General features: G+C 36.7%; 1 protein-coding gene across 1 annotated transcript in view; it reads right to left on the bottom strand.

The window, feature by feature from the left end:
- Positions 1-12,212, bottom strand: part of LOC144439528 (rho GTPase-activating protein 7-like) — a 100,300-nt gene extending 88,088 nt beyond the window's left edge. The window contains exon 1 of the mRNA XM_078128827.1: positions 12,019-12,212. Within this exon, the coding sequence (XP_077984953.1) occupies positions 12,019-12,135 (117 nt within the window). The 5' untranslated portion in view covers positions 12,136-12,212. The remainder of the gene's footprint in view (positions 1-12,018) is intronic.
- Positions 12,213-13,962: the final 1,750 nt, after the last annotated feature.

Consider the following 13,962-nt stretch of genomic DNA (forward strand, 5'->3'; position numbering starts at 1 on the left):
TTTTTATCTACAAATAAACACAATTTTGTGATAACAAGTCTAGACAAACAATAATATAAGTTTTAATATCGTGATCTCCTATATACAATGTATATGTGTTCAATCAAAGCACTGTACAAGATTTACCCTTGAATGTACATAGACCTAGAGTGGTACAACGGCCTTAACTCCCTGGGGAGTATACCATTCCTAATGTCACTATAAGCGCATGGGACAAAATCCTTCACATAACAACATCTATCCTACCAAGTCCCTACTTATACCACCGGGGCATTATGGTTGTTCAAATCTTGCCAAAGGACTTGGTTTAGCCATTCAGAAACAATTGACAGTAGCAAGGCTTGAACTGGCAACTAATGTAGATGACAAACAGGCGCCTGGACTCTAATCTTTCAACCATTATGACTCGAACCACGACATGAATGATAAATACTCAAATCTTACTATTGTCTTTTCACATCAAGAATTGTATTACATTCACATATATTTTGATGGTTTTTAATATGATAACATAGACGAAAAACATCGCAGTCAAGTTAGTAATAATCTATATCATGTTGCCCCAAACATTTTCAGCAACAATACATCATACAGTTCAGTTGAAATATATAACATGCCTGAAGTTGAAGCCATCATGGTCATTAAAATTCACAAAATTAAGACTGCTAAGTAGAGGAGCAAAAAGATAGGCATTTACAAATTTCTGTTTGTACAATATTAAAATTGCCATCACCATCCACTGACATCCTGCATCACAAATTCCAAGAAAAAGGGTAAATGCAAAGTTACAGAAAGTCAAGAATTTGTACAAACATGCCAAATTTACATAGTACTTAATAGTCAGTAATCAGTTTAGAGGTTAGTACTGCCTTCAAGCTATACAAGGTACAGATTGCGGGTATTGACCCAGTATACAGTTATCCATGCGGACAGTGAACTTTACACATTTTTTGAATCTGCAGCCTACAATGGTCGAGCCACAAACATCAAAACCTATAACATTTTCAGTCAAGTGGCCAATGAACTTGAAATCATTATTGTATGCCTACAATGGTCTAGTACCATGGGTATTGAACAAAATACTAATAGCCAAAAGGCAAGTGAAAATTAACCTTTACATCAGAGTCTATTTGATTCCTGTGACTTAAGTTACAATGGTATGAACACCCATACTCAACTTTCAGCCAATTAGGGCCATTGAACTTGCCTATTATTTCTTCCGCGACACTGTTGGGACGACACGTTTTGCACGGTGTCATAACAGATGCTGTAGCAATTAATTGCAACGATGTAAACACTTATTGCAGAAAATCCTATGAAGAAATGTAGTTTTCTTAACAGATGCAATAAAGATTCTATTCCATTCTATTCATAGGTATGATCAAATCCACACTTTCAACCCAACTATTAATGGAAATCATTGTTTAAAATCATTGTGGAAGTGTGTCCTATTCTGTAGTTCCATGGGTGTTATTCCAAAAATTCAGTTAACCCTTTCATGACCGGGCTATCTCATGCCTGTTATGATGCAGCCAGGGTCATATAGAGCCCAGGGACTTCAATGCACTTGCTCAGTGTGCACATTCACAGGCTGCCATGGGCAGTATTGTCAAAAGCCAAGTCTCTGGGCAATACGTCCCCCCAACACACATCAAACCAATCTTTTAGTCAAGCTACTTTTATACCCTGAGGCTAGAGATTTGGCTTTCTGGCTTGACAATGTTTTCATGAATATATTGAACCAGATAGGGGAGTCTCTAGACTAGTAAGCTTAGGCCAGTGAACTCAGTACATCACTGTCATATGAATACATACATTAGGCCCACACCACATTCCTAAGAAAACTGATATGACATGGACAATGAACCACCAATCGCACTTCTAAAAACTTCCTTTCTTCTCACCTTTTACTCTCCAACATAAACAGGAAATCTTTGTCAACAAGAAAAGTGAGACTCATGCAGCTAAACCTGGAACATGCAGCATATTACACCAATACCCGTCAACCATGTATTATCAAGCTGTATACTCTGCTGACATATTGTTGTTGATTCACTGATCTTTCTTGAAAGACGCTTTGAAAGAACTTAGACGTTGAGTGGTCCTTGATGAACTTCAACTTACAAAATAGCATTAACTGTCATGTGACTAATTACCTACTTTGATTAGTTTATTTGTATTGACAGTTTTGCCTGTAATCTGATCCAATGTTTATAGTCTATTATTGACAGTTAATGAGGCCTTTACACTTGGCTTTATGTAAGTACAAGACTCAACATGATTTCACCTTCACCCTTCAATCAAAACAGCAGGTACTTTGAGACATGGAAGTTTGATATCTGGACCTTCTCAGTTCTGTGATACATACAGGAAGGCACACAGTCCCATTCTGTACACTATTCACCAAGCTATCTCTGTCAGTTTTCTTTTTTTTTTTTGCTTTCTTTCAAGGTTTGCATCAATCATCAAGTGAAGCTATATAGGGGCCCAAGGTTTTCTCTTGACACTCAAATCCATTCTCACAAGCCAGAGCATCCCCCCCCCTCCCGACTGAAGCAATGCCATAGAGGGTGGTGATGTATGATGATGCTCTAAATCTATATGTTTCACAAAATATTCAACTCAGATCATAAAATCTCTCAGAGACTTAGTATTCAATACAACGTTGGTGTGTTTCTATTTCATACAACGGCAACATATTTGTTAGATTCTTAAACCAGATAAAGATGTACAAAAATAGAAAATATAGTTTATAGTAAACATGGTAAAAAAAATACTTTGGAAATGTTGATAGGGTGTCTTTGAATCTCAATTTGACATATTAACTCTGTGGACATCTAATCAGACCATGAGACTGCATCAAACAAGTGTAAAGTATGTGATTGGTGCAAGGATAGTCACATGATAATGGACATCCAATCAGAGTACTGCAGCAAACAAAATGAAATGATCGATGTGATTGGTTCAAGGATGGTCACATGATCATCAAAATAGCTGAAGATAAACAACGCCAACACATACCATGATTAGTACAAAGATGTCACATGATTCTAATGATATTAAAATACAAGATAATAAAAAAATACATCCTCGTCTGCATTTTTAAGGTAAAATTAAAATTGATGGGAAAATAATGTTGCATCAAAGACAAATATGCCTAATTCTATTCTATTCAATTCAAATATTCCATTAACTATTTATCAAAAAAAATTAAAAATAAATTGAACTGGTTAACAGAATATTAAAACTTAATTATTTTTATATAGACATTGATGAAAAAATGAAAGTTTTAAATGGAAAAATAATTACATTGAGAGACAGCCAGCCTATATGACTTTAATTGGAGCCTAGTTGTTAATGGGATGTATAATGATGTAGCAAATATTTGATTGACAGGTCTGATTCAATGCTATGGCAACCAAAGTCAGCAGGGGCTCTATGTCTGGAGGCTTACTTAGTGAGTTTTACAGATGCAGTTGACTTTATCTTTAATAGGACATGCCTATTTATTTCTAAGTTTCTCATTACCTCACCAACCCTATTTTCTTTGATTCAACAAAGTAGTAAAAAATTGATGCCTTCTTTAATATGGCCAAATCAGAAAAAATTCACAACATTACTTGTAGTAAGATGGTGCCACCGTTACATGTAAGTAGCCTACCTGTAAATGTGTGTAGGACTAAACACTACAACACTATTTCCGCTATCCTAAATGACATTTTGATTCGTTAGATGGCGTGAAAATTCAACAACAACAAATGTCATTTAGGATAGCAGAAATAGTGTTATAACATACATTAGTCCTACATATCTACAGGTAGGCTAGTACTATGTCGCTGCAAGTGCCTTATATGGGCTAAATTTAGTGTTTAATGAAATACAAGACCCTTTAATAATACAAATTGTTCATACTTTCCTGTTGACTTTAGTTGACATTTTGTAGGCATCCAGAGTATATTATAAGTATGGTTATGAATTGAAAGCATCACCAACATATACACCCTAGGGGGCTACTTCCCTTATTTGAGTATACATATATGTGCCGCCCTTTGGGGTGCATTTTCTTGCCCTTTGGTCTAAAATGGGATGTTTTTTTTTAAGCTGAAGATTCTCAAACGGGGTCCATTTTGCATTATTTTCTATTTTGCCTGGTGTAAAATGTGGTCTATTGTCCTTTACCAAATCATAACTGCCATTAATTGTCCCAAAATGTTGCCTCCTGAGGAAAATGTATTTAGGTCTAAACTTTCATCTTTTCAAAAACCTGTAATGATCTAAAATGGGGTAATGATTTTTGGTCAAAGTGGGTCTAAAATGGGGCCTGAGGTTTCCAGTACTGCATGGCCACACACCCCTACCTGAGCTGACCAGTGGTACCCCCCTCACCCAGCATATACACACACTTTGTTCTCTCTTTTTTCAACCGACCGATCAATCATTTTTACGGTTTTATGATCAGGATAAGAATCACAAATATGGTCACCCTTAGCTTTGTCTAGAGGCTGCGCAACCCATGGCTTTGAATCTCAAGTCAGAAGAGATTGGAAGCCACGAATAGCCTCTAGATTACCCTTCTTAGCTGAGAATTACCAGACTTCAGTGTGGTCATAGCCTTGGTATAGTTACATGTAAAAGCCAATTATATATACATTAAGGTGACTAACTAGAAGTATTGTAGCTAGGTCAATGTTATATGTCATTACCGGTTATATATATGTGAAAAGTTAAGCCATGGTCAACATCACACACATCAAAATATTTATATTACTGCTACTGTGTGATAAGATTAGAGTTGGTAAAAATTACAAACATCACACAAAGTTTTGTATGTAGTAAATGTATTTATAGATACATTCTTTAGTTTGCTGTATTTACAGTCAATGATTTTTAACATTCAATGTTTTGTGAATTCAGTCCAAGGAGGGTAAAAATCACAAACAGCAAAACTTCATAATATGAAGTAGGTGATCTGTATTTTTAGAAACACGTCGGCAAACTGAGATGTATATTGATAAACATGGATGATGTATATTCCAGGTTCGTGATGTTCCATTTTGTAGTAGTGGTGGTGGGAAAGGATGGGCAGGAAAAACTTTATTGCTGGACAAAATGTTTTGTTTGACGGAGCTGATGTCATGAAATCACTATATGTATAATACAGGTGAGTGCTTTATAGAATGGTATAAAAGGCCAAGGATTCAATCCCAGGTTCTCACATTGGTATCAGTGGAACTATTGAAAATTAGATATGATTACAATGGTTCAGGACTAACTTTTTCTTTGGCGCTTCCAGACAACTTTATTCTCACCCAAAGTTTAATGCTTTCCGCCTTTAATGGTTTATCCACATCGTAATATTACACTTCTTAAATGAAAAAGTCAAAACTATGGATTTTATGCATGCTATAACTTGAAATAGAAAACTAGCATATAGTGTACAGATCGTTTCTTGAGATAGCAACACCAAGACAATTAAGTTTCTGGGTTATTAGTCCAGTAATAGTGAAACCAGAGAACAGGAACATGATGCTTTAAAATACATGTATCATGCCAACTATCACTAACAGAGGTCAGTTTTCCTATCAGTGGGGAATAGCTGGCCTACAGTGAACAAAATATACAAGATATCTCCTAGGCATGCTAGGAATTCACTATCACTGAACATATATGTATACAGTCACGATTGTTAGTATGGAAATATTGGCACAGATCTCACAGGAGGTCACGCTTGGATTAGTACACGCTTGGATTAGTTTAGTAATACATTCTCTGGTCCAGCAATTACAACAACAACATGTACTGGTATTGCACATCAATTACAGAACTACTTATACATGGTGTTATTTCTATCTAGTGGTTTACTATGAATAGTTGGGTCACATAGAGCTAGATTGGGAGAAAGGCAGTCTGGCGCTTTGGTCTGGATTTTGTTTTGTCTCTCGTCAGAAAACTAGAAGTATAAACACCATGTGTAGAAATACTCAGATCAACACCCAAATGAACCTAGATGTGCTACAAACTTTATGTTATTCTGAAAGTACAAATGTTACCTTGATAAAATGTCACCCTTCATGAAACAGTTCTATGTGAAAGTTTTCAACAGTTGGTGGATCATTATCATACCTAAACCCTTTCCAATGATAAATAGATTACATATATTGTGAATGTTTATATATTGGTGTAATGTAAACCAAGGATGTCCTTGTGGATAGCTGGTGGGAATAAAGACACTGGATAGGAAATCCATCATCCATTGCCATTCAGATTATTAGTATTATATGGAATAACCATATGTGCTTGGAGGGGATAACCTGAACCGATAGTGCTTGCAAGACTGCCTTTCTGGAGAAGGGGCAGCCTTAATTACCAAAATTGGCACAAATTAAGTCCTAATTAGTAAAGGAAACCTTGGTACAAATACTGTAGGGGGAGGGGGTAAATGAACAAATTATGAGGATGAATGTTGTCCCTCAGTGGGGAAAAGGCAGCCTGATACTAATACTAGGATCAATATACTGTCCTTCAGGAGGAGGGGACAGTCAGGAACCACAGGCACCAATGCTGTCCTTGTTTTGGAAGACATTAGCTTTGTACTAAAATTGGAAACAATAGTGTTCTTCTTGGGAAGGACCAAGGTTGCCTGAAACCAATACATGGACCAATACTATCCTTCTGGGGAAAGAGGCAGTCTGGTACAAATACAGGTACACATACAGCCCTCAAGTGGGAGGAATTAAGTTGGAACCATGATGCAATGATGGGACCTGGCATTGGTGTCTTTATGAAAACAGGGTGCCCTGGAATGAACACTGGATATCTCAGAACCACTATGGGCACCAACACTATCATTTGGGGTACAGTTTGGATACCAATAGTGTCTGCATAGACTGTACTTGGAATATATCTTTCCATTCTCTGAGACGGGTGGACTTTTAAACCATACAAAACAAAACCTAACCAAATGTTACTATTGTGTGTGAATGACATGATAAGATTACTGTAACAAACCACGATACTTTTCAGTTAAATCTGTTGATGTTTATTTTTATGACAGACAAAAGACACCTGGTAATGTCATTTGTCAAACAGAGCCAAGGAGAGGTTATAGGGAAAGTCCTTCAGCAAGAAAGAAAGAAAACAACTATAATACAGAGACACAAGTCAGCTGGTGTTTTTATACAGTGAGCTAAATACTTATCTGTATATGCTTTTCAGCAATAGGGTATAAACTCTGTGATACAGCAAATGATTAAAATCTTGTAAGATTCAGAGACAAACATGACATGCGGAAAAGTGGACAGGTTGAGAAATAGTTACACACTTTGTTTAGGTTAAAGAGTTAGGTATGGGTTGAGATTGGGATAGAAATAGAGTTAGACCCCTTAACACAGACATGTTTTGTATCATTTATCATGGTTGCACACTGTTCTTCACTAGCCCCGGTGGCAGTTTAGCTGGCTTGTAAGGTACTCATATTTTCAACCCATGGAAAACGACAGTATCGAATATGACAAACTTGTACACAAACACCACCAGTAACAGTATCATTACAACTACACAGTGTTTCCAAGGAATCAGACTTATGCACCAAAAAGAGCAAAACTTATACTGGAAACTTTTCAAAATATGACAAATTGTGCAGTAATACTTACAATACGTTGAGCTGATGCAGAGAACCTTGATGAAATGGCAGAATAGGAGACCAAACTATCACAAAATGTACCACTTTAGTTTGACGTGGATTACCATAAAGCACAGATTGTGGACTTAAAGAGACCATTAAAACTGTGCACAGATTAAAGTACAGACACACAATCTGCAGAAAGTGATAAGGGAAAGCTCTCAGTCCAATACAACACCGCTATTTGATAGCTTTGTTATCATTTGATGCACTTTGACTTGGCACAAACTGGGCTATTTCATTCCAAGCAGTCATCATGACAGGGGGCAGCTGTATATAACTTGAGTCACAATATACCAAAACATTACGAAAGTCTGCTTTCAACACACCACTAATTTATATTCAATGTCAAGATAAAACATCATGATTACAGATTCTCTAAAAACTCAACATTTTGTCACATGCTCATCACCATGGAAACGTTCATGATGCATTCTAGTTATCTTCTACAACCCCTACTTTTCAGAAGATGTTCATTTCTAAGGACCTTGAGGCAGTGATGCCCCATGGGGACTGATTTCAACAAAACATTATAAACATCATAATGTTTGAAACTTTTACAAAACACAAATCATTTGTAAACACTAAGGGCTAACAAGAGTAAACAGTTTGGTGTTCGCTAGAGATAAACCAAAAGTATATATACACCAACTTACATTGTATTTGAATAAAACAGGACAATCATATCTCCAAAATAGTTGAGGATAAATTTGGTGACAATTTTGAAATACTCACACAAATAGTTATCTCCACTTATGATATTACTATCTTTGATACCATATGCAACGTGGTTCAAACTCTCCCTGGCCACAGTATCAGCGAAGTGAAGTCATCGGTGATAATGAAATATAAAAAGCTACGTCATCATGCGTCACTAAATTTCACACTTCTATGACATCGGAAACCACAGCAAAGTACCAAAATAGTGATATATGGACTATTGATATATGTACAAGGTTTCATATGAACATGACATACCTCCTTATCTTGTCAAAACAGTCAACATTCTTATCATCTACTGTCCCAAAATAACACAAAGTGACACATGACACTATATTTATCAGCAAGATTATATTTAAATTTCTATTTGTGGTATGTTCAGTAATAATTCAATCTTCAGCTAGAAGAACTCTGCAAGAACTCCTACAGTGATATGTAAATAAGCAGCCTGCTGGGTAATATGTAAATAAGCAGCCATCAGGAATATATGTAAATTAGAAGCCTGCAGTGATAGATCAACATCAAACAGTGATTGATATGCAAATAGTTATAACCTAAAGTGATTGATATGTAAATTAGGTGACTTGTAATTGACCAAACACATCAGTATTAGACATGAGTTTGTTATTCATGATGGAAATTATGGAAATTGTAAACTGTTTGATTATAAATATGGTAATTTGTATGAGGATAATGTGCTCTTGAAGTGAAGTTTTCTGCAATCCACATAAATTTCTCAGTTCAAACAAAAACATTTTCAATTTTGAATACATTGTTTTTTCAAAACGTGCAGCAGGAAAAGAGCTATCAATTCAAGTCTGTAATGATAACTTTGAACATTTTTCTGACCATAGCCCGAGAAAATGTTTTTGAGGCCTGGATAAAAATTTTTGGTTTGATAAAAAAAAGTTGACAATTCCGTTAAGCTTTTATTACTAAATGTTTCTTGACCTCACACAGGAGGTCTTCTTCAGGGTCTAAAAGATTTACCAAGCCATTTTATGCCACACACATAAAGTGTAATGTGTATATGCAGGTCATTCTGGTCAAGGAGGACCTCCTAGTTCACTGGACAGAAATACATCTATATAGTTATCATTAATTAGGGTGGTCAAAGTCATGCTTCTAATATTCCCTACATTTGAATGAACACTGAGATATTTCATCACGACAACTTGGACAAAACATAAACTTTGATCAATTGTGTGTATGTAATTCTGCAGGACACTTTTTCCCCGGACTTTCTGAGCTTCATTTTGTTTTAGATATTTTCTCTAATACTTTGGATTCTGTGTCTCAATGTCATCCTGTGGTGAAGATATATCATGTTCAAAGACGGGCCTTAACTAAATAACCTCCGCAAATTACTATAACCTCCATGCATTAACTATAGCCTCCCATACTATGAGTTTACATACACTTCTAAGGTCAAACCTACCATAAGGCCTGTTACCCCACAGTCAGCAAAAGTCCAGCATTTAATACGGGATAACCTATAAAGTTTATTATGCCAAAACACTTCAAGAACTGCCATTTTGTGGTAAAGGTGTGGATCAAGTAGTTCTATTCCATGCAGTAATAGCTTAGATCTGAGGTGTATGTGAGACACATAGTTCTACTGCAAAACCCTAGACTAACCATAGACATCTATGGACTAACAAGGTTCTGCCATTTCTGTAGTGACAGTTTCAATTCCACAGTGTAGGACACAGAATTCTATTAAACTATTCTAAGACACATGATAACAGCCCATTGTACATTTAACGATAATAATATACCCTGTGTCAGTCAAAATTTACGATTCACTTCCAAGGAATTTTTTGATGCTGAGAGTAGAAATTTCATTTGTACCTTAATCAAGTACATGTACATACTGCTCTTATGCAGGGTGCAGTAAAAGTTTGAATCTATGGTGTGGGACACATGGTTCTACTACAATGCCCATAGTCTGAGTTCCTGATGACTGTATTCCGATTTACATTAGGGACGTTATCTTCACACATTACGTAGTGTGAATTGGAACACGGTCATCAAGAACTGAGACTGCAATGTCCTGACTAATCAAGTTTTGCCATTCTGTACTACTAAAAGTTTGAATTCCAAGGTGTAGGACAGATAATTCTACTACAGAATGACCCCCAGACTAATCAAGAAAACTTCCGCCACTGTACAGTAAAAGTTTGAATCTGGTGTGTGGGACACATGCTTCTAATACCATACTCTCAAAATCAGTGAATTAAGTTACTTTCAGCCCACTTATTTAATCAATATGTTTGTTGACAATCTCATTCTGGAAAACATCATGTGGTTAGAATTGTGGTTTTCCTGTAAGACTTTGAACTCAGGCAGGAAAGCACTGGGATATCAAATGAAGGCAATTTGCTGCAACCTATTAACAAATGGTGACTCAACTCTGAGTTCGATTACCATCTGAAAAAGTTATAGGTCATTCCTCATTTCAATCTGCAGTTCAATTTTGCTGATAATTGGTCAGGAAATGTCATCAAAGCCTTAGGCCAAAACACCTGCTGTTCATCTAAGGATATTTCCTGTCGATAATCTCTCATACAAATCAGTTCATCTACCCCTTTTTTTTCACCCTGAAATCACAACATTATTGCAAGGGATGTTTGTTGTATTCTCCTTGTCTGTCTCATCAAATCTCTAAGTAGGAGTTACAAATCCTTCCCTCTCCAAACATAACACACTTCAAAACAAGTTAATTCATTAAAATGAAATAGGAGCCGCACAACACCAACAACGACAAAAACAACAAGAGTTATTCTAACAAACACTGTCACATTCTTCATCACTGTATTTTTTTTGTACGGCTTTAACGATCAAAGTCCAGTATTATATGTAACAGGAAAAAAGCTGATGTTTTGAAATGACCCGTATTTACATGATCATAAATTTTCTTTGAAGAAAGCATGAGAACTGTACACAGAGAAACCTATCAACCTAAGGGGATGATCGCACATTGTCACACCTTAGTTCAACACACAAACATCGTTCATTTAGGTAAAAAAAAAACCTCCATCATCCCAAAACAAACAGTCACAAGTACAACATCAAACACTTATATATGATGTAAACCACAATGAAAACTGTAGCGGCCACACCACTATGATCGATGTAATGTAAAAACAATGTGTGATTGTAAACACTTTAAAATACTACCAGAAACCAGAACCATGTCTCACATTAGAAGTAAATTTTTATCAACTTATCAACATCTCAGTAGTAAATACAAAAGCTGTTATCACTGAAGGAGTGAAAGTTTTCCATTGAAATTTGGTTAAAAGTGCAAAAATGAAGTTCAGCAATCGCATTGATGCCAGAACCCTTCCCCCTAAAGGAATGAAGTTTGCTTTAATATTGAGCTTGTGTGACATTGTGCGGTCATCCCTTATATCATGCCAACTCTCTAAAACAGAGCTGTGGAAATTAGCAAATCTGGCTCTGCTGTAAACTGGTTCAAGAGTATTGAAGCTCTAACTCTGTTTACTTTGAACAATGTCTCACCCCAGTGTAGTATGACAGGCCTCTTCTGAGCCAAATTTGTCAACAACAACAAAAAGAAGAAGGATAAGAATTTAGACATTTGATTTTCTCACCTTTTCTTTAGGTCTTGCTCCACTACTTGGACTCATTGTTGTTGCTTGTCCTGACGACTGTGAACTTGAGATAGAAGTTGTCTTTGGAGATGGACACGGTGACATCTTTGGTGACATATCTGGTGAACCTTGTGGTGACGAGTTTGCTGAGACAGATTGGAGATAAAACGGCAGCTGATCGGTTTGGGATGTTTTTCTCCGGAGTGTTACCGGGGAAGTAGCAGTGTCAGGAGACGATGATAACACACTCGGAGAAGTAATTCTTCTCTGCGTCAATGGTGATGCAGGAGTCGCAAGTTGCCATGGTGATGGTGTTCTCCTCAGAATTACTCCCGAGTCAGTACAGTCAGAAGATGAGGAAGCTTCGGTAATTTTGCGGCTGAGTAATGGTGAATTAGGATTTGATATTGGCATCACCCTCCTGTAAACTTGGGGGGACATACTAGATGATGTACAATAATTTTGAGGTGATAAATTAGGTGAACCTCTCCAGTGTGTTTGTGGTGACCCACTTGGTGAAGTTTTTAAGTTTTTCGGAGACGCAGAGAGTGAGGTCTGTTTGTACGTTTGAGGTGACTGACCAGGTGATATATGCATTCTTCGTTGAACTTGAGGCGAGTCCTGTGGTGATGTCTGTCTGCGTATCCATGGCGACTGACTTGGTGGCACTGGTGGGTAGCCATGATAAATTGTAGGGGACCCATTGGGTGAGGATTGATCAACATCAGAATCATCCATGTACCGATCTGAAGGCTGAAAAAATACATATATTCAACACATATACAATTGCATATTCAAAGTGACCAGATGGATGAGAAACAGATATTTTTTTGGATTCTGGTTAAAGAGGAATTTCTCTCCAGGAAATAAAGGTATTTTCATAAACTTTGGATTCTGAAGTGGCATTCCCCGTTAACAAATCAACTGTACTATGTTTTTCTACTTGAAAAAAACAAACAAAGTGAAATGACATAGACCTTGGTCGACCAAGTTCATTGATGTATTAAACTCATTCAATTACCAAAACAATTCAAACTGTGTTAGTGTTGTGGTATTACACATACAGGAAGTGAATTATGAATAAGCTGAGTAAGTACAAGTTATCAGTATGCCATTATCCGACCTGCACAAGGATCTCTCACTTCACTAATTGACACATCACCTGCATGAATATATGGTGAAGTGGTATAGATTATTTATCTATCTATCTATCTATCCATCCATCTATCTACCTATCCATCTACCTATCTATCCATCCATCTACATATCCATCCAACTAACCGCCCATCTATTCATCCATCCACATCCATCTATCCACATCCGTCAATCCACTTACCCACCCATTCCTCCATCCATCCACCCACCCACTCATTTATCTATCTATCCATTCATCCCTTTGCTTACAGAATCTACATCTGTGACATTGATAGACACACAAGCTTCAGTACATACAGTATGTTACTATACAAATGTTACCATATGTTACTATAGAAATCAAAAAACAATCAAATTGATTGTTTCTTTTCAGAATCATCCATAAATTTTCCTATTTGGACTGCACCATGACTTTAAAACAATATTCAAATAATGACAAGCAACTGTATTATACAGGTGGAGACAATAACTTTAAATAAATAGTGTATGTATGAGTATGCTGATCCTATCACTAGTAAATTCTAGAGGGCGCTGTTATCACAGCATCATCAGGACGAAGGCAATACACATACTACACTATAGTTGCAGTACTGCATGTGTATTTAATTAAAGTTGTACACTGTGAGGGTTTCTCTAGTAAACTATAGGGGGCGCTAGCACCCAGCACTAGGAATTTGACAAGGCCTCACTCACACCTTCAACAGCAAAATATCGACAAATTCTCAGCAGTTTGCCTTACAAAATTCTAAGTTTCACCACACACTGTTGTGTAAGCCTTTAGACTACATG

This window comes from Glandiceps talaboti, chromosome 8 (genome assembly GCF_964340395.1).
Source record: "Glandiceps talaboti chromosome 8, keGlaTala1.1, whole genome shotgun sequence".
NCBI lineage: Eukaryota > Metazoa > Hemichordata > Enteropneusta > Spengelidae > Glandiceps > Glandiceps talaboti.